At 34.8% G+C, this 26,067-nt stretch overlaps 1 protein-coding gene across 21 annotated transcripts in view; it reads right to left on the reverse strand.

Annotated features, from left to right (window-relative positions):
- The window catches only part of PTK2 (protein tyrosine kinase 2), a 368,410-nt gene that overhangs the window by 22,011 nt on the left and 320,332 nt on the right, over positions 1–26,067 (reverse strand). For 19 of the 21 annotated variants that reach the window (XM_031947265.1, XM_031947245.1, XM_012541848.3 and 16 more), the window contains 3 exons: positions 25,702–25,788; positions 22,361–22,498; positions 20,579–20,710 (listed from right to left, as the gene is read on the reverse strand). In XM_031947265.1, coding sequence (XP_031803125.1) covers positions 20,579–20,710; positions 22,361–22,498; positions 25,702–25,788 — 357 coding nt within the window. Of the gene's footprint in view, positions 1–700; positions 3,654–12,464; positions 13,402–20,578; positions 20,711–22,360; positions 22,499–25,701; positions 25,789–26,067 lie in introns of those variants that run through there. The other 2 variants (XM_031947259.1, XM_031947258.1) reach the window with 2 other exon arrangements.

Here is a 26,067-nt window from a genome sequence, read left to right on the forward strand (position 1 = left end):
AAGTACTTCTTAGCTATATGATTCTGGGCAAGTTATTTAACTTCTGGTTGCCTCAGTTTCCTCAACTGAGCTAACAGTGACACCTATCTCTCAGCATTTGTTGTGAAGATCAAATAAGATAACATTTATTAAAAATGCTTCGCACAATACCTGGCACATATAGGAAGTATGCAAATATTTATTCTTTTCCTGTATTTGCTATGTTAGTAATTTGCAGAAGTCAGACCAGAACTTCAGCATTAAGGATTTGTTCTGAATCAAACTGCTCTGGGAACACTAAAAGCTTATAGATCTACAGTATGAACTGATTCTAAGATTTTAGAACAATACAATATTTAGTATCTCAAGAAAGCAACTACCAGAGCCAAAAGGACACACAAAAGGACTATCTCTCCTAAAATGCATGGAATCTGGCCCTAAAACAAAGTCTCAACTGAAGAAGTAGTGGAGTGAAGTAGATGGAAGAATGAACAAATAAATATCAAGATAAGAGGGATGCTCAAGAAACAAACTCAAAAAAAGTGATCGATTCCAAAATATCTACAAGCAAAACATCAAAGAAAGATATAGCACAAGTTCAACTAGAATTCCTGGAAGACATGGAACAGATGTTTTAAAAAGTGTTAAAAATTATTTCACAAAGGAGAGTATAAATGGAAAATTGGGAAATAAATGAATGAGATTACAAGGGGAAAAACTGGAAAAGAAATGAGAACTGTAGAAAAAAAGAATTGGAAAGAAAATTAATAGCTTGGTGCTATGGTATCTATGTAACTGGAATCCAAAAGGCTGATAAAATAGAAGAAAGTATAAAACAACTGACTTGTAAAATAGATCAAGGACAGATAATTTCAGTATCACTACATTGCCTGAAAGCATGATGATTTTAATGATTTTAAAAAAAGGCCAAGGTATCCTATTGCAAGAAATCATAAAACCTTTCAGACATCTTAGAATCAGAGGGCACAGTAAAAATGGAAAGAATCTACTACTTCCCTTCTGAAATAAACTCCCAAAGGAAAACTCCCAGGAATATTAAAACTTAAATTTAGAACTTCCAGGTCAAAGAACAAATTATTGCCAAGTAGCCAGAAAGAATTTAATTACCAAAGAACCACAGAGGAGGCAGTGGGTGGTACAATGCTTAAAGTGCTGGGCCTAGACTCAGGAAGGCTAGAGTTCAAATCTGGCCTTAGACATTGATTAGCTGTGTAATTCTGGGTAAGTCAGAATCGCTCTCTGTTTCAATTTTCCTGTCTCCTTCCAGGTTAAAATTTATTATTTATTATTTTTTTTATTTTTAGGATCGAATGGTATAATAATCGCAAAGTCCTTAGCACAGTAGCTGCCTCAAAGTTGTTTGCTATAAAAATGTTAGCTATTATTTTAATTATTATATAACAAGATATAACAGCTTAAATACAATATCCAGAAAGCAAAGGATAAAGATTTATAGTTAAGAATAATTTTATCTACCAAAAAATGAATACAATTCTATAGGGGGAAAATAGACCTTTAATGAAATTAGAAGACTTCCAAGCATTTCTGATGAAAATACAGGAATTTCATAGTAACTGAAGTACAAATACAGAAGTCTACGAAACATAAAAAAGTAAACAAGAAGAAAGAACTATAAGGGACTAAACTAGGATTAACTGTTGATATTTTAAGATGGGGAGACACTACTCTTCCTAAAATATGGCACCCAGTACTGAATATAACAAATACTAAAGATGTGGTTGTACCATAGTAGAAGAAAATAGGGAGCTCACCTTTCTTGTCTTGGCGTCTCTCAAGAGGGCCTATCATCACATTGACTTTCTTGGCTTTTGCATGATACTCTCAGTTCAGATAGAGCTTCTGGTATAATTTTTAAAAGGTTCAGATCTTTTTCAAAGAAAATGCTGTCTCCTCATCCTACTTTTGAATTGTAAAGGTCATTTATTAATCCAAATTTAAGATTTTACAGGAGAGTGAGATAAACTTTTATTTTACTGGATTTAGCCCAATGTTCTATCCTTTTCATGATTTGTTTAAATAATTATCATATTTTATATAATAATAAACTTTCAATAGTATAAATTCAAATATATTTCAGGGAATTCATTATTCAGACTAATCTGTAAAGAGGCAGGTAGCACATATGATCTAGTTTGATAAAATCTTCTTCTGCTCTACTTCCCTTCTTCTTTTTCCCTTGCTCAGTGCCTAATCATAGGATATATAGTCTTCTCTTTATATACTCACATTTTGTGAGATTATTGCCCTCATCCTCTTTCCTCTTAGTATTTTACTTCTTTCTTCCCTTTTCTTCCTTCTTTAAATATCATCAAAGTATCACAAAACCACTCCCAGGCCCTATGCCTATTAGACTTTCTTATGATCCTTGATGATAGGATTCTGAGGAGACAAAATTGGTCCTTGGAATTAGTTAACTACTAACTGGAATTGCTGATATCTTAGATGAAATCAGAAATTAAATAAATTTGGAACAGGGTAGAATAATGGGCTGGATCCAAGAAGATGAAAGTCTAATCTCTTTCCTATGGAATCTTACATTGGGATGAAAAAAAGGTCATCTTCAAAAGACAGAGAGAAGAAGCAAGGCTAAGCAGCAGCTTCTTTGAAAAAGATCTGGGTCTATATGAAAACTGTATCCAAGAAAGTCAATATGATATTAGGCTGCCTTAAGAAATGCAGTGTCTAGAACAAGAGAGGTAATCATTCTTTTTCCTTCTGCTAGGGCACAACCACATGAGAAGTAGCATTCAGTACCAGGTGCCATATTTTAGAAAGGACACTAATAAGTTGAAGAGTATCTGGAGGAAGACAACCATGATCAAGGACGTGTCATATGGGGAATGGTTGAAGGAAGGAGATATGTTTACCCTGGAGAAGAAAATACTGAAGAGGGTATCTTCAAGTATTTGAAGGGCTATCATGTGGGAGAACAGTCAGAATTATTCTGCCTGGCCCCAGAGTCTATGCTAGAAGTAATAGTAGAAATCACAAAGAATCAAATTTAAACTTGCTGTAAGAAAAACTTCTTAACAATTAGGTCATCAAAAGTGGCACAGGCTCCTGGAAGACTTCAAGCGAAGACTTGAGGATTCTCTGTTGGACACATTGGAGAACAATCTTGTTCAGGTATGAGCTTAACTAGATGAGCTCTGAAGTCCTGGCAACTCCATGATTATGTGATCTATGGCTGGACATATCTTACTGGTCTTAAGGTTTAAACTAATATATTTCAGAATGTGTTTAACAGAGCCTGGCTGATCTTATTTTTACTGTGAATATCAACTTAATGTCTGCACATCTACTTCCTAGAGATGTGGTGATGGTGGCTGGACATATGGATAAATGTAATTTAACTTGGGACAGGCAATAAGGATGATCTAGAGTGAATAGAAGGACTAACTGAATCAATGATAAAGCATGATACATTTTTTAGGAGAAATGTGTCAGCAGCAGACAGACAAAACAGGTGTGAATCAGCAATGGGGTGGGGATCATTTGAAGCTTGTGAACAATGACAGATCTTACGGAAAGTAGATCCTGAGGAATTTCATTCTTCAAATAGTAGAGGAAATGAAGTCTTCTCTCTCTCTCTTTTTTTTTTAGAGGTTCAAAAAAGGCTTTACTACAAAGTACTACAGAGGAAAAATAAAACTTACTTAAATCAGAATCAATTAAAAAGAAGAAGAAAGTCACATTGTTATATTCTGATTCACTCTATTTCTAGGCAAATGCATTGGAAATTCAGGTTAGTTTTGTGTCATTTCCTGCACCGTCCAGTTCTTATTCCTAGAATTAAGGCACTAGAAATTACTTAGAACACCAGTGTCAGATGAATTAATTCATTTTGGTGATAGATGTTCAGCCTTATAGGAATGTGAATTCCACAATACTTAAGCATTTTTTCTTCCTCAAACTAAATACTCCTACTTCCTTTAATCAATCCTCATATGGCATGTTCTTTAGTCCATTCACCAACTTCTTTGCCTACATTTGGAAACACTCTAGCTTGATCACATCTTTCCTAAAATATGGTTCTCAGAACTGAACAGACTATTTTAGATGCAGCTTTACCTGGGCAGAATATGAAGGAACTACAATCATCTTTATTTGAATGTTGTGTCTTTTAACACTGGGCAGTTGGCTGCCATTGTACAAGGAGTACTGGTCTTGAACTCAAGATGACTCATTTTCTTAAGTTCAGATTTGGTATCCGACACCTAGCAGTTGTGTGACCCCAGGCAAGTCACTTAACCCTATCTGCCTTATCTGAAAATGAAGTGGAAAAGAAAATGACCAAAAAACCCAGTATCTTTGCCAAAAACAAAACAAACAAAAAAACCTCAAATGAGGTTACAAAGAGTTGGACATGCCTGAAAAGGACTGAACAAAAATATCTCAAAATAGGTTAGAAGAATAAAAGGTACTGGGTTTTTTGGCTGTCATGTTAACATTATTGACATCTACTGTGAAAACATTATGAAAACAATGTACAAAAACCCTCCTGATCATTTCCAAAGTAAATTTCTAACCAGGTTTTTTCCTTTGTTTATTTGTAAAATTGATTTTTAGAACCAACCTAAGAGCTACACATTTATCCTTGTTAATTGCATTTTATTTAATTTTTACCTGTTGTTCTAGTTTGTCAGTATCTTTTTTGGTTCCTGATATATTGGCTTATTCCTTTAAACTTTTTGGAATTTTAAAAACCTGGCAAAAATTCTATCCATGCTTAGAGCCAAAGAATTTCATCCATTTCAGAATTCTTTTAACTATACTGACATTTAGCTCAAATCTATACATCTTATCCAAAGGGATAACATGAAATTTAGTACTTTAAAATATAAGTACAATTCGATAAAATCTAAGGAAACTATGTGGACAACATTCTCCTAACTACCAGTCTGGATACGGACAAATAAACAAAGAATATAGCCTGACATGACTTGTTTTTGATAAAGATCTCCTTTTTTGAGGGGTGGGGAACAGGGTAGGGAATCATCATTTAACTCTGTAAGCACTCACAAACATTTCCTTAATAATATATTCTAGAATTTTGCCAGGAAAAGAAGATAAAGATCACTTAAAATTTGCAGACTCCCTACTTTTTCCTCTTTTGTGAAAATCAGGATGTTTTCTTTTCTCTAGCCATTTTTGCAGTATCAATTCCCCATTTTCTAAAATCTTTCAAAGTTCACTAATATGTACTCAATAATTGTATATGCCAGTACTTTCAATAACCTAAGATATAGTTTGCCTGGAAATTGCAAAAAAAAAAACACCCTTAATTTTGAGGAGATGGATGCTACTTAATTATCTTTTCACATACCACAGATTTCCATTATCTGCTAACAATTAAAAAAAAAAATCCTTCCTAGTCCAAGAACCATTCATCTTAAAAGAAAAAAACAAGGAAAGAGGAATTGAGTAGTTCAGTCTTTTCACAATTATTTAGCATGCTACCTAACTGAATAGTGCTCCTATCACTTTCTTTGATTTTTCACTTGTCTACAACATAATTGTTATGTCTCTCATCAGCATTTACTTCCATTCTCAGCTCCTTCTGAAACAATACTTGTAACTTTGACACTATCAGTCAGTCAGCATTTATTAAATGCATACTATTAAGTACTAGGGATAAAAAGAAAGGCAAAAGACAGTCCCTGCCTTGAGGAGCTCACAATATAATGGAGGAGACAATATGCAAACAACTGCATATGCCCAAGCTAAGTATAAAATCTGAAATTATCAAAAGAGGGAAGGGACTACAATTAAGAATGACTGAGAAAGTTATCCAGTAAAAGGTTATATTAAAAAATTATTCCAACTAGCAAAAATGTTACTTTATTTGGACTCAGCCTAGTTGCTAATAAGACAATGTTAGCTCAGTAGCTAGATATTACAGTGGACAGAATGCTTAGCTGGAAGCAGAAAAACCCTAATTCAAATTTGGCTTCAAACACAAGCTGTGTGACTCTGGGTGACTTAACTTCTTTATGTCTCAGTTTCTTTCAATGTAAAATGGGGATAATAATAGCATCAATCTTTCAGAGTTATTTGAGAAAATGAGATAATATTTGTGAAGCACTTAGCAGAAAGCATGATACATAGTAAGTGCTTAATAAATGCTTGTTTTTTCTCCTTTCATCCCTTGCCATTTGATATCGTCTTAAACTCAATGACTTTCTCGTATATCTACATTTGTCTCATTAGGCAACTCCCTTCCTATTTATTTTCCTTCCTGGGTCAAATTTCTCTGAAAAATAATGGGCCCTTGAATCAGATCTAGCTTTTTTTCTGAATCATTCAATGCTTGTTCTCTCAGAATCAAAGCAGAAAAAGAAAAGAATAGCTCACCATTTCTAAAGAATACCAATGCCAAAATATGGAATAAAATCTTAGCAAGGAGACCATAGAATTATATTATAAAGATTATACAATATGACCAAGCTGGACCACATATACAGAATTGGTTTAATAGAGGCAAACTATTAACATAATAGACCACATTAATAATAAAAACAAAAAGAATACAATTTCATCAATAGATGCAGAAATTTTTTTGACAAGATACAACACCCAATCCTATTAAAAACAATAGAAAACATAGAAATATGATCTTTTCTTAATATGACATATATTTATAGATTTGTATATACTTATGCATCATATCTATCGATCAATCTACCTATTGATCTAAAAGACATCATTGACTGTGACAGGATAAACTAGAGGCCTTTCTAGTAAGATTGGGGTGTAGTAGAGAAGTCCATTATTGCCATAAAATGCAAGTTATAGTAATAAGAAGAAGAAAAAAGAAGAATAAACAAAGGCAAAAAGGAAATAAAATTATTGATTTTTGTTTAAGTGACATTTTGGTTTAGTTGGAGAACACCTTATTAAGTCCACTAAAATTAAATAATGAAATAATGAATAACTTTTGCAAAGTTGCAGGATATAAATTAAGCCCTTATAAATCCTTATTAATTTTGTATAATATCAACAAAACCCATTGAAGAGATAAAGAAATTCCATTTAAACTAACTACTATAAATATAAAATACTTGGGAGTTGCCAAGAAACACACATGGAAACTAAATGAATACACCTACAAAATACTCTTCATACAAATAAAGAGAAACCTAGATAATTGGAGAAATGTTAATTGCTCATGAGTAGGCCAAGTTAATATAATAAAAATAATAGTACTATCTAAATTAATTTACTTTTTCACTGCCATACTAATCAAATTATCAAGAGTTTATTTTATAGAGACAGAAAAAAAATCATTTGGAGAACAAAAGGTTGAGAATTTCAAGGGAATTAATGAAAAGAAATGAAAGGAATGGGGCTTGGCAGTACTAGATGTCAAACTATATTAATAAAGCAGCAGTCATCAAATTTTTTTAAAAAATGGAGAGGCTGCTGAGCAGAACCAATTAAGTACAAAATATCAAGAAGCAAACAAGCACAGTAGTTTAGTGTTTGCTAAGTCCAAAGACCCTAGACAAAACTTAATATTCAACAAAAACTGCTGATAGAACTGGAAAGCAAGCTGGCAGAAAGTAGATTAGTTCAATGTTTTATAACATATGCTAAGGTGAGTGTCAAATGAGTATCTGATTTAAACATACAGGGTAATATCAAAAAATTAGATTCAAGGAAGAAATGACCTTTTAGATCTATGGATTACATAGTTCACAACCAAAAAAATGTTAGAGAAGAAAAGGAAATTATTTATGGCAATTTGTTTTTCTCGTGGTGTCAAAGACATGGGATTTAACAGGGTGTCTATTACTTGGGAAATTGCTGAACAAATCATGGTATATGAATAAAATGGAAAATTATTGGAAAAGGATTGACTTTTGAAAAGACTCAAAGACTTTAAGAACTGAAGCAAGAAGAAGGGAGCCCAATCAGGATAACAATTAATATAAAAACACTGTAAAAATGAACAACTTTGAAAGATTTAAGAACTTTGATCAGTGCAATGACCAACCATGATTTCAAAGGACCAATGATAAAATATGATAACTGTATGTCCTGGAAGAGCAGGACAGATATTTAGGATGAAAATTGAGACTTTTTTGGGGGGAGGAGGGAAGAAAGAGGGTAACCTTGATCAATATGGGAATAACTTCTTGAATATACCTATTTATTACAAGTTTTTTTTTGGAGAGGCAGTTTTGAGGGAGAAAAAACAGATTATTTTGTCAAATGAAAATTTGAATTTGCCTTATTCTGGTTCATTAATTGCTTTAGAGATAGATGTGTTCCATTCAGTATCCCAGAGAGAGAATCTGAATAAAAATAAATCAATTTACACACACACGCACGCACACAATCAGAAGACCTGGGTTCAAGTCCAGGTTCAGTCACTCATTGTATAATGCTGGGCAGGTCACCATTTCTGGGGCTTCAGTCTCTCATCTGAAAGTGAGGGACCTGGATTAGAGGATCCCAATGGTCCTTTTCAACTCTCTATCTGTTTCCCAGTGATTAGTACAATCCCCTAATTTAACAGAAGAATATAATGAAGCTTTGAGAGGGGAGCTGACTTGTCCAGTCACCCATAGCTCTCTTCAGTGGCAGAGCAAAATTTAGGATTTAGCTACTGACACCAAGTCCAGTACTCTTTCACTACACTCTAGGACTTGTAAGGAAGTGGAGTAGACAAGGGTCATAAGGCAGTTTTGGGATGTCTGTGAGGAGCTTAGACCTAGAGCAGATCTGGACCCTGTGCGGCACTTTGGTTGGAAGCCACTGATGCATTCTAAGGCGGGGGGAGGGATGACAGTCAAAATAACCAGATGAGGAGGCAACTTTGGCAGTGGCACTGACGATTTAATATAGGAGCTGGCCCTGGAGTGAGTTGTCTAGTAAGGAAGAGATTTGCTGTGATTAGTTCTTAAGCATTCTCTGAATGCCTGTTTTGTTCAGAAGGATTGCGTGAATTAGGCACTGGGGGAAAGAAAGAGGAAAAGAAAGTATGAAAGAAATAAAAAATAGGTTCTGGCAGTAGGGATGAGGATAAAGGGAGAAAGGAGCCGAGACGGAAATTTGTTGGGAAGGAGAAAGCAGCAGGATCTGGCAATAGTTAGTCATGAATTCAAAAATGAAACCTGCACCCTCTCACTACCAGTTTCCTGGCACTCAGCCTCCCTCACTGTCTCTTGGCATGCATCCTTCATTCACACTGGTTTTGTCTGCTGTGTATGTGGAAAATGCCTGAATATTTCCATTCCAAGAACATATAAAGCAAATCTATTTCAGATGAAAGCGGTCTTTCTCAGTCCAAAAATTAAAACTCCATTTTAAGCAAAGCAATACATTTAAAATGACATAAAAACAAGATAAGCAAGATATGTGTGCTATTTCTTCTCTAGCTATGGCTGGGAGAAAATAAAATCCTATATATAGATTATTGATGCTATTATGAACTGAACTTTTAGAGAGATGCAGACAGCCTAGAATGGTGGGAAAGACTTTGGACAGTCTAAGAACTGGGTCTGAATTCTGTCTTTACCAAACACTAACCATGTGAAGTTTTTTTTAGCTTTACTTTCACATCTGTAAAATGGGGATAGCAGAAGTTGTAAAAATAGGGATGGCAAAGATTTACCAACATTACAGGGATGTTGTAAGGAAAATGCTTTTTAAATCTTAAGTCCTCTATAAATGTGAGAAATTCTTATTCTTTATTAGACCTAAAAAAAGTATTATAAGGAATCATTCTACTACCTCACTGCTGAATGAAGAAATCAAAAAGTATTACAGGAGAATTTCAGCTGCTCAAAAACACATCTACCTCTGGGGAGGTCATTTTAAAGCTTGACAGGCTGGCTTTCTCACATTTTCACATATCATTCCATTCAGTAACAGCAATGAGATCGGCTTTGGAAGGCCTCTATGTCCACAAAACAAAATTCTTGAGCACTGATGTTATTTCCTATATGGCAGAAAATGCACTTTGAAACTGCACTGAGATCACTCAAGTGCTGATTCCTATAGAGGCATCTCCATTTAGGAGTCAGCTGGAGCAATGTGGTTGCTTTGTATATTCATTATGTATTAGACACATATAATAATGGCTTAGTAAAGTTTGGGATCAAGTTAATCATTCCCTATGTGGCCTTGTCCAACAACTAAGTATATAAACAAAACAACTCATATTTGTACATCGATCTAAGTTTTACAAAATATTTTCGAAGACAAAAAACTATTTGATTGAGGAGGAAACTGGAAGACAGAAGAGTTAAATTGGTTGCATTTGGTGGTCACACAGAGTGTCATGAGTTGGGAAATGAATCCTGGTGTAGCTAATCAATCTTTTTGCTCTATCACATACACTAAGTCTTGTTTCCCCTTCCTGGATTAGATGATATCTAATATCTGAATAATTTTGACTTAAGATAGATATAAAATCCTAAAGAGGAAAATTCCATCTGGTATACTGATGCCTGGATCTACTTCTCAAGGTGACTAGGGAACCAATTTAAATGAAAATTGGTGAACCGTTGTGAAAAAATAAAAAATTCACATAAACACAAAGAAATCTTATTGTTGCTCATTACTGGAATAGGGGATCTGTCCAACCAAAATGGATCATGCTGTTCTTCAAACTCACCTTATATTCTTCCTTTGAGCATTTGTGCAATTCATCTTATGGCCCACTCCCTTCCTTTAGAAATCCTTCTCCTTTAAATCCCAGCCCAGCTGCTAAGTCTACTTTTTCCCTTCAATTAATTTCTCCTTTGTTTTTATCAAAATCTAATAATATCAACCAATCAATAAGCTTGTTCTATGTACCTATTATATGTAAGGCACTGTTCTAAGTGTTGGGAGTATAAATACAAAAAATGAAACAATCTTTACCAAAAATATTCTAAAAGACACATAAAACCACATACTGAATAAATACCAAATATTTAAACAGAGGGGGGGGGAGGGGCTAATAGCAATTGAGGGGAATCAAGATAAGTTTCATGGAGAACTTGGTGCTTTAGTTGCATCTTGAAAGAAGAGAGGAATTCTGTGAGGCAGAGGTAAAGAGAGAATCTATTCCAAACATGGAGGAGGTCGTGCAAAGGCACAGAGAAAGAAGATATTTTATTAAGTGCAAGGAACAGAGAGGTCAGTTTGATTAAATCATACAGAGAAGGACTAATATGGAGTGAGTCCAGAAAGACAGGCTGGGATGAAGTTGTGAAGATCCTTAAAAGCTAAACTATTCTATTTGATTCTAGGATACCAGAAGTCCCTGGAGCTTACTGAGTAGGGCAGTGGTGTGTTTAGATCTGCATTTAACTAAAAACATTTTGGTGACAGAGTGTAAGATGGCCTGGAGTGGGAAGGTATAGAGCAGGGAAAGTAAATAGTAAATCACTGCAATAACAGAGACAAGTGGTGATGAAGGTCTGAATATAGTGGCTAGGTAATCCGTTGGATATAGTACAGAAAAAAAGTGGTGCTCAGTTGAAGAAAAAGCACTGAGCCTGGAGTTGGAACTCCCAAATGTGAACACCACACTTACTAAGCTCCAGGACCCAGGTGAAATCAATTCCCACCTCTTAGTCTCAGTTTCTTCACCTATAAAATGAGGAGGTTAAATTTGATGAACTTTAAGTTCCTAAACCTATGATTCTAAGATAATCTCTAAAGGCCCTTTCTAGCTCCAAAAATGTACAATTCTATGATTCAATCTATCCTATGTAGTCACACCTTTGATGACATTTGCAGATATGTGAGAAACCTAGCCTAAATATGACATAAATCCTTGCAAAAAGGAAATGCAATATGCTGAAAACTATTTTTGAAAGTCCATTAAATAAAGAATAACACTTGTATATAAGACACTGAACAGTCTAATAAGAACTCTGTAGAGCTACCTTAGTCTGTTGAATTCAATTCAATACAATCTAAAATAAACCAATCCATTCCATTTCAGAAGCATTTTTGAGTGCTCACCCGACTCTGTGCAGAATTCTGTGCTAGATGATGAACACTGTGCTTATAATTGCTATAGATCAAAGACACTATGAAGACAGAGGACATGTTTCAGCTTGTAATGTGGAAGTGCAATACAAAACTGGGGATTTCCACTGTCAGCAAAGATGTGAAAACTATTCACTGTATTCTGCCTTATTTGTTTAACAATTCATGAAATAATGTAGGAAGAGCCAAATTTAAAAGGCCAGGGTGTTTCCTGAAAGGCTGGCCAAGTTTAGTGCCAATGTGCTAGTAAGCTTTTAACAAAATTGAAGACTTATAAAAGAAAATCTAATTCCCTATTTCAGAAGTTTTTAATCTTGTCATGGATCCCTTTGGCAGTCTGTTGAAGTCTATGGACTCATTAGAATATTATTTTTAAACAAATAAAGTAAAATACATAGTGTTACAAAGAAAACCAATTACATTGAAATACAGTTTAGCAAGAGGTAAAAAAAAAAAAAAAAAGTTCATTCAAAGAGGCTTAAGAATCCTATACATATATAGTACCTTAGACTATGATTGAAAGTGCCAAAAGTATTTCAAGAAGTTTACTATTATCTCTAAGATGCAATCAGTTATTAATGCAATATTCTTGCATATTTCATGGATTTGTAACTTTTGTAATGAAGTTACGTCCTCCACTGGAGCAGACTGCAGATCCTATATCAATCAAATGATCAACTAGAAAGCATTTAATTAACCTCTACTATGAAGTCAGATACTATGCAAGGTGCTAGGGACATAAATACAAAATCCCTACCTCAAGGATCTTAACATCTTTTGGTCATTTATCTGTTAGAAAAGAAACACAAAGAACAAATATGGATTATATACAAAATAAATTCTATGAATTTGTTGAGGTAAAAAGCAACTCACAGTTGGGAAAAATCAAAGAAGGATTATTGAATATGATGTCCCTTAATTTGTATTCTGAAGGGAAGTAGGGATTCCAAGAGGAAGTGATGAAGAACATCAGGGAAGAGTCTGTGCAAGGGCACAGAGGCAGAAGATAGAGTGTCATTTACAGTAAATAGTAAATAAATCAGTTTGAGTGGAGTATAAAATATGTGAGGGAGAGTAATGTGAAATCAGTTTGAAAGGGCAGACTGGAGACATACTGTGAAGATCTTAAATGTGAAATAGGAAAAATTTTGCATTTTATCCTAAGGGCAATGATGCTTCCTGAACAGGGGAGTGACACAGAACTAAGCTTTAGGAAAATCCCTTTGGCAACTGTTTGGAGGGCGGCCTGGAGAAGGGAGTAACTAAAGACATGATATCATTGTCAGAGCAGTCAAGCTACTGGCATAGTCCAGATGAGAGGGCCTGGAGTCTAGTGGCTGTGTTGTTTTACTAGTTAAGCTCCATGTGTAGACCATTCGTTCTCCATCTCTGAAAAAGAGGAGAGACAGAAAGAGAGAGAAGAGGGAAAGAATGAGTATAAAAATGGAAGACAACTCTGGACAGAGCAGGAAATGGGTCATGAAAGAACAGTAGCATGAAAATTCAGGGAGGAGAGCATACAGAAGGAAGGGGTTGGTCAACAATGTCTAACAATGTAATGATATCAAGGAAAAGGACTGAGAAAAGGCCATTGGATTTAGTAATAAAGAGATTGTTGCAAAAGTCATTTTCTAACAGATAAATGACCAAAAGATATTAACAGACAGCTTTCAAAAGACTATGAAGAAATGCACCAAATCACTTATAATAAAAGAAATGCAAATCAAAACAATTTGGAGGTTTCATCTCACACTCAGAAAATTTATAAAAACAAGAGAAGACAAAGTAATGTTATAGAGATTGTGGAAAGGCAGGTACAATAAAGCCTTGTTGGAGCTGTGAACTGGTAGAGCTATTCTGGAAAACAATTTGGAAATATGCAAATATAGTGAGTAAAAGATTTAAAGACTAACTCAGAGATTCTATTGCCAGGCATTTACCCCAAGTTAAAATAGAACTCTTTGTGATAAGCAAAGACATAGAAACAAAGTAGATGCTCATCAACTAGGGACTGGCTAAAAATTTTGGCACATAAATTTAATGCAACATTATTGTTCTGTATGAAATGACAAAAGTGATGAAGGTATAAAAATATATAAAGATTTATAAAAATTGATTCAAAATGACATTAGTAGAGCCAGAAAAACAATATACACATTAACTGCAATAGTTTAAATGGAAAGATCAGTCACCACAAATGAAACAATACTATGAAATTAAAAAGTCCAAGCTTATTTGCGAAGAGATATGACAAAACTCATCTCACGTTCTTGAAGAGATCAACAAGTATGGAACATGGTATGAAACATCAGATTTTTTTCAATGTGTTGAATGGTTTTGCTAATTTTCGCCTCTTCTTCCTTCTTAAATTTTTTTTCCCAAATTTTTTTTGTTTTTCAAAAGATATTAATAAAAAATCTATTTGAAAGAAGATTATATTTTGGAGAGAGAAATTTCGTTCCAGTGGTGAGGATAGAAGTCAAACTGCAAAGGATTGAGAAGTTAGAAGGAGAAGAGAAATTTGAAACAATGAGTGAACACAACTTTTTCTAGGAGTGTGGCTGAGAAAAGCAGTTGATAAAGGAAATAATCTTGAAGGGATAGTAGGTTCAAATAAAGGTTTTGTTTGGTTTCTTAATGTGAATGCTGAGAATTTTTGTAGGCAGCAGGAAGGGAGCAAGTGGATAATTAAAGGTTGAAAATTAAGGATTCGGAAATACGATCAATGGCAAGTCCCTATAGGAAAAAAAGAAGGGATTATATCAAGGACACAATCAACTTGGCAAAAAGGGCAATCTCATTCTCCAAGAATGGAGCAAAGAATGGGGGGATAAGGGCTGCTAGATCTATTTTAAGAGTAACACTGTGAAGTAGAAGGGACTTGGTTGAGATAAACTTAATTTTATCAGTGTAATATGTTCTGTTCACATTGGGGTGATGGGAGAAAAATGATGGAAATGTTGGCTTGAAAAGAGAACAGAATAGCCACTGTGCATGGTGCAACAGTTAATCAGTGAAGAATAAAATGATTATTGTGCAACAGTGAGAGACTAGTTGAGATTGGATAACATAAATATATAGTAAATCCAGGTTAACAATATTGTGATTTCCTCCAATGGTATTCAGTAAGAATGAAGAAGATGGAATGTAAATCAACACATGCCATGTTCACTTTTTTTCCTGTCCTCGCCCCCCCCCCCCCCTTCATGGTTTTTCCCTTTTGTTCTGATTTCTCTCCCAACATGATTCATGAAGATATATGTATTAATATACTTGTATAACCAGAAAAAAAAAAACAATTAATAAAAAAAGATGATTGATGAAAGCAGTCCGGAGATAGAGTCTAGAAAAGTATGACTGATGAGAGTTAATAAGATAAGGGATGTGAAACTGAGGACAGGGTCTTGTTTTGGTCAAAATTTTGAAGAGAGTTAAGTGAGACAATAAAGTGAAGGCTTGGAAAGCAGAAAGGGATTAAGTGAGTGTAAGTTGCATTGCATTTGGAGAATAGGTTAGGGATAATGCAATGGAGGGACAGAAAGTACAGATATAAGAGTGTCAGAATTATGGACTATGGGGGTGAAATGCTTGTGAGTAAGGGCCAGATCAAGGGTCTGATAATGGTGGTTGTGCTTCCACTGTGACATTACCACTGAGGATTTGTGCAGGAAAAGCAAATGGCTGAAAAATTAATTACCTTGTAGTCAATCTGGTGGTGACCTTTTACAAACTTGGCTAGGCTAAACTTCAGACAAGAGATATACAGTCTAACACTATGTGTATATTTGGAACTTTTACAGTTTGGAAATACTAACTAGAGACATGTGCTGAGAACCCAATCAACTCTATGTCATAATGAGGATTACTTTAGATTGTAGGTATGCAGGAAATTGACAGCTGTATTCCCAAACAAGAATGCAAAGAATCTTCGAATTGTAAAGGATCTCAGAGATATCATTATTTAGTTCTACCCTTTCCTGAAACCTGACTCATGTACACAATATTCTCACAAAAGCATTCACTTGTCCTCTGCTTTAACAATTTTGATGAAAGGGAACTCTCCACCTATAGAGACAGTTCTTTGAATTGTTGGACAGTTCTAATTGTCAGAAAATTTCTTCCTTATATAGAATTGAAATTTGTCCAACTGTCTTTTTTTCTGATCTTAGTTCTGTCCTCTGGGGCCAGTTAGAATGTTTGATTCTTCCTTTCACATGACAGATTTTGAATATTTGAAGGCATAGCAATTTCAGTTCCCAAGGCTAACTCAGTCCCTCCTCACCCCAATTCTGCACAATGACATGGAGTGTTTTTTATTGAAGCTAATTCATCCTAGACATTCTCTATTTTGTCAATGATCCTCCTAAAATGTGCATCCAGAATTGGTACAAAATTCCAGATGGGATTAGATTAGGAAATAGTAAATAACTGTAGGGATTATTGCATCTCCCATGCTCTGGACGCTAGGCTTCTATCCAAGCAGCTTAAGGATTTGTTGGGATTTTTTTGGGTTCCCACACTACTGGTTCATTTCACTTAAGAGTCAATGAAGCCTCTTTATTTACATAAATTGTGGTTTAACCATCTTCATGGAATTTATCAAATCCTTGCCTTAAAAGATTTTATAATTTAATTGGGAAACAATCTAATACTTGTAAAAACCCAGCTGGGAGAGTACATAAAGACATTACTTGAATGCTTTTGCAGACCGAATATGTAGACTTCTAATTTGGCTGTGTTTAACACAGCCAGGAACAACTTTTTATAATTATTGTGTCAGGATAAAGGAGGGCATGAGATAAGGGATGAGTTGAGGATTAGCTCAGGGGCCACTCTATACTCAAAGACCATTAATCCCAATTGAGTAGCAGAAAGATCAAGACTCAAGTCTAGACTCAATCACTTGCTAGTTGTGTGACAAGAAAGAAGTCACTTGCCACCTTTCTAAAGCTTAGTTCCTTCATTTGACAGAATTAATGCAATTTGACTCAACAAATATTTATTGTGTTTTTTATGGAGCAAGGCACTGTGCTGGGTGCTGGGATTAGAAAGCAATGGAGTTCTTGCACTCAAGGATTTAATACTGTTTTAGGTAGAGGGGAAGATCACAGGACAATAGCTTTAGAGCTTAAAAGTCATGGAGTCTTACACCATTACTTACAGATAAGGAAAGTATCAGAGAAATTAAGGGACTGGTCCCACACAGAGCTAATACAAGTGACTGCAGTGGGATCTGAACCCTGACCTTCTTGCCTCCTACTACAGTAATCTGTATGCTATAGAACTATGTCTGTCAGACAGCGGATTGCAATTAAGTGTTGTAGCAAATTGTAAAATATTATATAAATAGGAGCTATTATTATTAGCAGGGTGAATAATAGTGGTACATTTGGGATGGGTGCCCACAGCTCTTGGGCATTTCATATTTGGAGCTCCCCTGTGCTAAGCTGATTCTAGCCATTCTGTGTCTTAGCAGAAGGTTTTTTTTTTTTTTTTTTTTTAAATAAAGTGCTGTGGCCCTTCAAATATTCATCATCTGGTATGGGGATCTCTTGAAATATTAACTAGGCTGGACTTTGAATAACAAACAGGAAATGCTGTGAATGTACAAGGAGCTTTCAAGCTTGGTAGGTCCTGCTAGTAATAAAAGGTCCTTTACAAATTCAGCATCATCTTTACACCAGGATGATGGCACTCTGTTCACTAAAAAAGGATCTTAGTGAAGGTGTTCAATAATGTCATGCAAACAAAAAAAGAAAACTAAAGAAAAGGGACACACAGAGGGCAAAAAAATTTTTTTTCACTTCTCAACCTTTATCCCTATCCCATGCTTTCTCCTCTTTCTACTTTCAAACCTTCTTGGTACCATTTGACACTGTTTACTCTCTCCTCTTAGACAAGTTCTTCTCTCCCAGTTTTCCTGAGACTGTTATTCTCCTAATTACCTGGCTGCTCTTTCTCAGTGTCTTTTTTTGGATCATTATCTGGCAAGGGGCCCTCTTGAAATTTTGCTAGTCTGGGCTTTGAATGATAAACAGTCATCTAAGAGCTTTCAATGATAAAGGAGTTTAAATCCGGTCCTAGAGGTAAGAAGAGATAGATGAAATTTAGTGAGTAAGAGATAGTGACACACTCAGATCCACATTTCAGCAAAACCAGTTGGGCAGATTTGTGAAAGATGGATCAGAGTGAGGAAAGACTTGAGGCAAGATGTCCAATTATGAGATGATTACAACAGTTAAGGCAAGAAAATAATAAAGAATGGAACTGAGGTGTAAGTAGAGGGAAAAAAGATGTTGTGGAAAGAGATGAAAAGATTTGGCAACTGATTGGGCACTGGGGGTAAGAGTGAGAAATTAAAGATGAACCAGGGCTGTAAGCCTGGGAGACCAGAAGAATAGTGACATCTTTGAATTCTGAGAAGGATGGGTTTGGGTTTAATGATAATTAGGATTTTTTTTTTCCCCCAACATGTTGAATTCCCACAGGACATCCAAGTTGAAAAATCCACTAGATAATGATGTGAGCTGAGTGCTCTGGAGAAAGGAGGAGGATGAATAAATAGATCTGGGAATCACCTCCTTTGAGATAACTGACCTAGAGAAGCTGATGAAATTCCTATGTGAGATAGCATAGCAAGAAAAGAGGGCTTTGTTAGGGTGGGACTTGGGGTGTACTTAATAACTGACATGGATGACGATCCAAAGGAAACTGAGTAGTAGTGAAGCAGGTCAAAAGAGGAGCACTGCCACAAAAAACTCAGAAAGAAAACTATACAAGAGGTTGTCAATTGTGCCAAATAGTTACAAAAGATAAGGACTGAGAAAGACAGTAAATTAGTAGAGGAAGTTTAGGCAAACATCCAAAATAGAATTCATTCTTTTTCCTTCTAATGCACCTCTCTTTAGAACTTCCTTTTTCTGTTGAGGGAATTGACAGTAATTCAGATTCATAACCTCAGTCATTTTCTACTTTGTACTCTCACTCAGCCCACATATTTAATCAATTGCCAAATTTTGTCATTTCTTTTTGCTCTCAGATTTGTGTTCTTCCCTCCAGTCACACAGCCAAGGTCTTTATTATGTCTAGCCTGGACTACTCAAATATTCTCCTAATTCACCCCTGCTACAAGGATTGATGCTTCTTATTCCACACATCCAACTAGTTGCCAAATTTTGTTGTTTCTAGCTCCCCATTTCTCACATCTATTGACTGATCTCTACTCACCCCTAGCTGAGGCCCTCATCACTTCTCATCTGAACTATCACATCAGCCTCATAATTGGTTTCCCTGCCTCAAGTTTCTCCCATTATTCAGTCTCCTACTCAAGTGATTTTCCTAAGCCTTGACCATGTCACTGCATTTAATATACTCCAGGGCCTATTATCTCTAGGTTATTAAACATTATTCTCCTTCCCATGTTGTGTGATTCAGCCAAACTTGATTCCTCATTTTTCTTGATTTACAGCATACTATCTCCCTCACCTCACCTCCCTGGCTTAGGTGAAGCCATATCTTTTATAGGAAGTCTTTCCTGATTCACACTGTTGGACTTAGGGTCCAGATATTTTGTAATTACTTTGTAAATACCTTTATGTATACCTGCCTCTCTCAGCTACACAGCATCTCCAATGTCTACCATGGTTCCTCGCTTCATAATAGACATGTCAGACCAACCTCATTCCTTTTCTGACAGGGAAATTCGATATAAATAGTTTACCTAGACTTTTGGAAAACAAAATTCTTTCTGTTCTTATGATCAAGGTAAGGATATATGAATTAGCTGGGGAAGTTTGTCTGGAAAAATTTAGGGTTTCAATGGACTATAAGCTTATTAAGTCCATAGTGCCATAGCAAAACTACTCCCCTTTCCCCAATCCCCATCCAAAGGGGGAAAAAAAAAAGCCAATATGATCTTAGGCTGCTATTGTGAACAGATTAAGGGAGGTGATCTTACTGTACTAGATGACAACCAGAACACTGGGTTGAGTTGTATATACAACATTTTAAGAAGGATATTGACAATCTGGAAAGAGTCCAGAGGAAGGCAATCAGGATGAAGTAAGGTTCTGAGACAATGCCACATGAGGATCAATGGAAGGAAGTGGGACAGTTTGGCTTGAAGAAGAGAGCACCTAGGCAATGTAAGAGAGTACTCTTAGTATATATGCAGGTGAGTCCTGTAGAATAGAGACTAGACCTATTCTGAAATGCTCTATTGTATTAATAAGCCTCACAGAATCTCAGGGTTAGATGGGATCTCAGAGGTCCTTTATTACACTTGAAAAGGAATCCCCACTTCAACATCTGTGAAAAATGGTCATCCAGCTGACATCTGAAGACCTCCAGTGATGACTACCACTGTTTTCCAAGGTACTTGTTGGTAATTTGAAGCTTTAAGAAGCATTTTCTTCCTCAGAGAAGCTGCAATTTCTCTACCCATTACTCTCAATTCTGCTTTCAGCGGTCAAGCACAAGAGGTCACAGCCTTACAAAACATAAGAATCTATTATTGTTGAGTGGGTTTTAAAAGTTGTGAGAGGTATGGTTGTATGAAAGCATTTACCAAAAATCTCTCTTCCTTCTCAAGCCAACGTTGATCTTCTTCCATTTCCTGCTGCTGTCGTATCAACCTCTCTTCCATAAGATGCGCTGGAAGAACTTGGCCTAATCCCCTCATGTCCAACGAGGCAGAGTCCTACATGATGAGAAAAAAAAGTCCATATCTTTATTATTCCAATCTGTTTTCTGTACCACTGGTGCATTTTTCTCAATGATTTTCAAGGAGCAAAACAAACTCTTTTCATTAGTCAAAGGACAAAAATACATTGGATAATCACGTTTGTGCCAGAATCAAACTCCAAAGAGAAGATAAAAAATTGTGAATAAAAGTATGATTTAGTAGCAGGCAATGATGATGTTGAAAGAAATATTTTAAAATCAACTTAGCAAGTTGAGAGGAATTTTTAGTTTCTTCACTGAGCTGGAGAGTAACTGATAATAAAAATCCTGACCTCCCCCCCCCAAAAAAAAAACAACAACTGATTTTTGAACAATCTATTTAATCTCTCTGACCCTCAAGTTTTTTCTTTCACAAAGTAGAGATAACTATGCTTGTGTCTTCCTCACAGAACTGTTGTGAAGCTCAAATGAGATAATGGACATAAAGCACTTTGTGTATGTCAAGGACTATAAACTGATAAACTATCATTTCAAAGGCTGATTTAAAGTATTTTTGAGTTCTGGAAGCCAAGGAGAACTGAAAAGGAAAATCATAATAAGGAGAAGAATGAATCCTTTTGAGAAGTTATCACTTTTGTTTATACCTCACAAAGTCTTGGTTCTGAGGTACTTTAAATGTAATGTATATTATAGTTATCTGTGTTTTGGCCTCATCCCCCTACTAGATCAAAAATCTGTGAGGGCAGACACTATGTCTTCTCTAATATTCTGAACAAAAAGAACGGTTAATACATGTTTGCTGATTAAAAAAAGAGGATTAGGTCATAGAACTATGAAAGAGCTTAGAAAGAAAGAAAAAATAATGTTTCCTGTCAAACAGTACAAATGAAGTGGTACTGTTTGCTTCAGATATAACAGAAATAGTAAGTCTAGGAATGAAAATCTTTTCCTGATATGCTAATCTACTAAAACTACGGTAACTTCTGGTTTTATTTATATGCTGCCTATCATCAACTTGGTGCTGTCCTCCAGAAAACTGAATGAGAGATGACAGAATCTGCCCTTTGGTATTTCTATAAACAATTTTCATAAAACCCTAGACTCAATCTCTGATTTAGCACATAATACTAGATAAGCATATAGGATAAAAGTTTTTCTGTATATACAGAAAATAGAAAAAAAATTAAGTTAAAGGGATCCCATTTAAACACGACATATTAATAAATTGGTTTTCTATTATTGGATCATAAAAAATAACAAATATGAAAAAATAAAAAGAATTAAGAGAAGCATAAGAAAACATAGTGAAGCAACTGGTACAAGAATATAATATACACAATGGCTATAACAACGGAAATAGAAAGAATAATAAAATTAAACTAAACACTGTGTAACTATAAAAACCAAAGCCTTAGAAAACTAGAAAAAATGAATCTCCTTTTCTTTACTGTAGAAATAGAGGACATGATATGAAATATTACACAGTCACACATTGCTGATGTGTTGGCTGGTTTTGTTGACCTGTTTTTATTTTTTAATATTTGTTACAAAGGATTGTTCATTGGGGAGGATAGCAATACATTACAAAATTAATGTTACATAAAAGCAAAAAGCAATGTTTTTTTTAAAGAAAGCAAAACTGATTTCCTAAGAAAATATGATATACCTCCATGTTGGGCTGCCACATTGATACTTCTTGAGGTCGGTGGTTCCAAGACTCTGTTTGATCCAACAGAGATGCCTGACCAGGATAAATGCTGCCAGCCATAGCTGTTATTCCATGAGAACCAGTATAACCAGAGACCTGTGAAAGTTAGAGAAGATATCATAATATTTTTAAGGATCTTGACTGAATATAGCTTTGACTCATGTAGGACAAGAAATAGAAGAAAAAAAAATATGGCTTATAAACAACCAGATAAAAAGTAATTTATTATGGAACTGTAAAAAAGTATTCCTCCAAAAGATGAGAAAAAAACAGTCTTCAGATGACAATATTAAATATCCTAAACAACACTTGGTTGCCAGCATTTCCGTCATAACTCTTGGACAAAGACTTTAAAGTAAGATTATAAAATTATAGAGGTATACCATAGAGTCCAACCTCTATGTTTTATGATGAGGAAGTAGTGGTATAGAAAAATTAAGTGACTTTGCCCAGCGTCTCACAGCTATTAAGTATCTAAGGTAGGATCTGAACTCAGATCTTCTTGACTCTAAGTTTAAATTAATATTCTAGAGTTCCTAGATACACAGGAGTCTAGATTAACCCCAAAGCTTAAACAAAGACAAAGAATTCATGATCTAGGGCAATGAAATTATAGATTTGAAGGAGGTAAATCTAAAGCAGTGGAGAAAAAAAGACAATATAGTTTCTTTCTCACAAAGAGTATCAGAAATAGAAAGAATGTAATCAATATTTTATCTGTTGCTTCAAGTCCCAGCTCTTTATCTTATTAGCAGTAGGAACCTGGACAAATCAAATGTCTGTGCCTCAGTTTCTTCAAAGAAAGAATATTTACACTATCTACCTCATAGGTTTGTAAGGATCAAATGAAATAAGTAAAATGTCACCTACTTCACAAAGTAATAAAAATATTAATTCCTTAGCCTAATGTTGTCAAGTAATTAACTAACCACAGAAATACAAAGACCAAATAGCTAGGATTAAATGAAATGGATACTTCAGGCTCTGTTTCTTAAATCAAACTAAAATGTCTTTAGGGTTTAAGAGAATTTGTTAAGTTCCTTTCAATCTCTTTCCATTGGTTTTTACTCAAATTTCTACAGGGGTTGAATATAATTAGTGTTTCTTCTAAGAAGTTTATAAGTTTTAATTTTATTGAAATGAAAACATAAGTGAAAACATCTTAATGATAAAAATACCACCAGAATGCTATTTCATCCTCCTCCTCCTCCTCCTCCTCCTCATCATCTTTTTTTTTTTTTTTTTTTTTTTTTTTGTGAAGGAATCTCTCGTTGCCAGAGAACTTTAAGATAGTTTTCTGATAAAGAAGTTTCCAATGTTTTATGGCAACTTTCCAAGTAACACAAATAACTATGGGAAAGGACTCAAATGGTTATTACTCAGTCTAAAAAAGAATATGAAAAGTCCCAAAGAAATCTCCTACTTATAAAAATAAAAATGTTCTCAGGAAATTTAAAGAACATGCAATGCCTTAGCCTTAAGTGCTTTCCCCCTTCCTTTGAACTCTTAACAATACTTTCTGTTTATAGCACTTATTTGATAATTAACATTCTGTCTAGTTCTAACTTGGAGGTGTTATTTAAATATTATATTGTTATTTAATTTTTGTGTCTTTGTATCTTATCTCTTTGTAAACCCTAAAATGCAAGAGAAATATGAACTTTAATTATCATATTTTTATAAGGAATAGACTTTTAAATAGTTGATGCTATTTAAAATTTTACTTCTTTTCAAATTACAAAGATTTTCAATTTAGGAGCCTCTTCAAATCTGAAATGACTACTTATTCTTTTGTCTTCCTAATCTCCTAGGTAATGTTCTCCCTTCCATGTTTACTTACCTGTGTTTGCATGTTGATTTTCTATCCTCTCTCCCATCCCACTAGAATGTAAATTCCTTAAGGGAAGGAACAACTTGGTTTTGTCTTGTATTAATGCCTAATAAATGTTTGTGGAATTGAACTGAATTAATCAAATTATCAAAAGAAACAGTGATTAGAACAGACCTTAGAAATGATACCTGTGAAATGTTACTTTCTGGATGTGGACTTCATCATCATTCAACAGTATTATAGTCAAAATTTAGAGGGCAGAAGTTTAAATCCAGATTTGGACAATTTAATTCAACAGATTCATTAAATGTCTTTTATGTACAAGTACTATGCTGGGGACCCAATAACAACTGTAAAATGAAACAATTACTATCCTCAAGGAGCTTGCATTCTGCTTACTAGCTATATTACTATGTCATGGAAGACCATTTCACCTCTGTGGTTATCAATTTTTCTTGCTGTAATTAAAATCTCTTACAATTCTAAATCTTGTGATCCTGTGGTTTTATTTGGTAAGCTTCTCGTATGAGATGGTACAAAACATTTACTGAAATTAACATAGGGCATATTCAACCAATATTTATTTCTTCTCTATATAGAAGAAGACTTTAACAGAGCAGAAAATGAAATTCCTCTGGTTTGAATGACTTCAGAAAACTGTGTTTGACATTTATGTAGTATCACTCTTCTGAGTGATCAGCTAAATGGACTGATAATTTATTTTGAGTGTATGTGGGGGATGGGAAGCAAAGTTGTAAAAAGATTTTTAAAAAGTTATTGAATTTTATATTTCAATTAACAAGCATTTATATTCTCTCTTTTCTACTGAACCCACCATTAGAAAACGGGAAAAAAAGTCATTTTGACAAATACACATAGTGAAACAAAACTAGTTTCCAGACTGACCAAAAACGTCCAAAATGTAAAATTCTACACCATTATCTGTAGGCCAGGAAGTATGCATTTCTGGTTGGACTGCTAAATCTCAACCCTGGTTCATTCTGCAATCCTTTCTTCACCTGTTCTTATCAAATATCACTCTTTAATCTTACTGAGATAAGAACTGCTGTGATCATCAGTCTCTTTTGGTCTCCAACGTGGATACCACATTTGTCCTTTTCTAATTCCCAGAGATTTTTCCTGTTTGTGACTTTTAAAAATTAAGGGTCTGCTAATTCAAAAGTTGTTCTAAAACTAGTATTCATTAAACCTATATTTTGCCTTTAAGTTTGTCTGAATACCCTTGTGTCAGAACTTATCCTTAAGAAAAAGTATCACATGTCTTAACATGAACATCTGTTAAGGATCCTATTTCTATGAAAAAACATAGGGAAGGTATAAGAAACATTTAGATTTTATTGACCAGGACCCACAGAACTCAGAAACTGATAAAGATACATAAAGACACATTGTATAGAATTTTCTTCAACGATATGGAGAAATAAAATAGTATACTTCATTCTTTTACCTGATAATGATTGGCTTGTACCATATGTTGTGGACTAGGATAAAAACCTTCACTGGATCTTGGGCTAGGGTAACCAGGTCGGCTGGGCTGTGAACAAATTACAAGCAGCAATAGATGAATATATTTGTTTATTTAACAGTCTATTTCTAGTCAGATATCATTTATTGAAGAGACTGAAAAAATATTCCTAAGACAAAGGAGTCAACATAGTACAGTGAAGGCGCACAAGGCCTGGAGTCAGAAGGCCTTGGTTTGAGTTATGGCTCTATTACTATGACCTTATGAAAGATAAACCTTTTCTGAGGCTCAGTTTTTTTTTTTTTTTTTTAAATCTATAAAATGGGGAGAAAATTATTTTTTGTTCAT

This window comes from Sarcophilus harrisii, chromosome 1 (assembly GCF_902635505.1).
Source record: "Sarcophilus harrisii chromosome 1, mSarHar1.11, whole genome shotgun sequence".
NCBI classification, from domain to species: domain Eukaryota; kingdom Metazoa; phylum Chordata; class Mammalia; order Dasyuromorphia; family Dasyuridae; genus Sarcophilus; species Sarcophilus harrisii.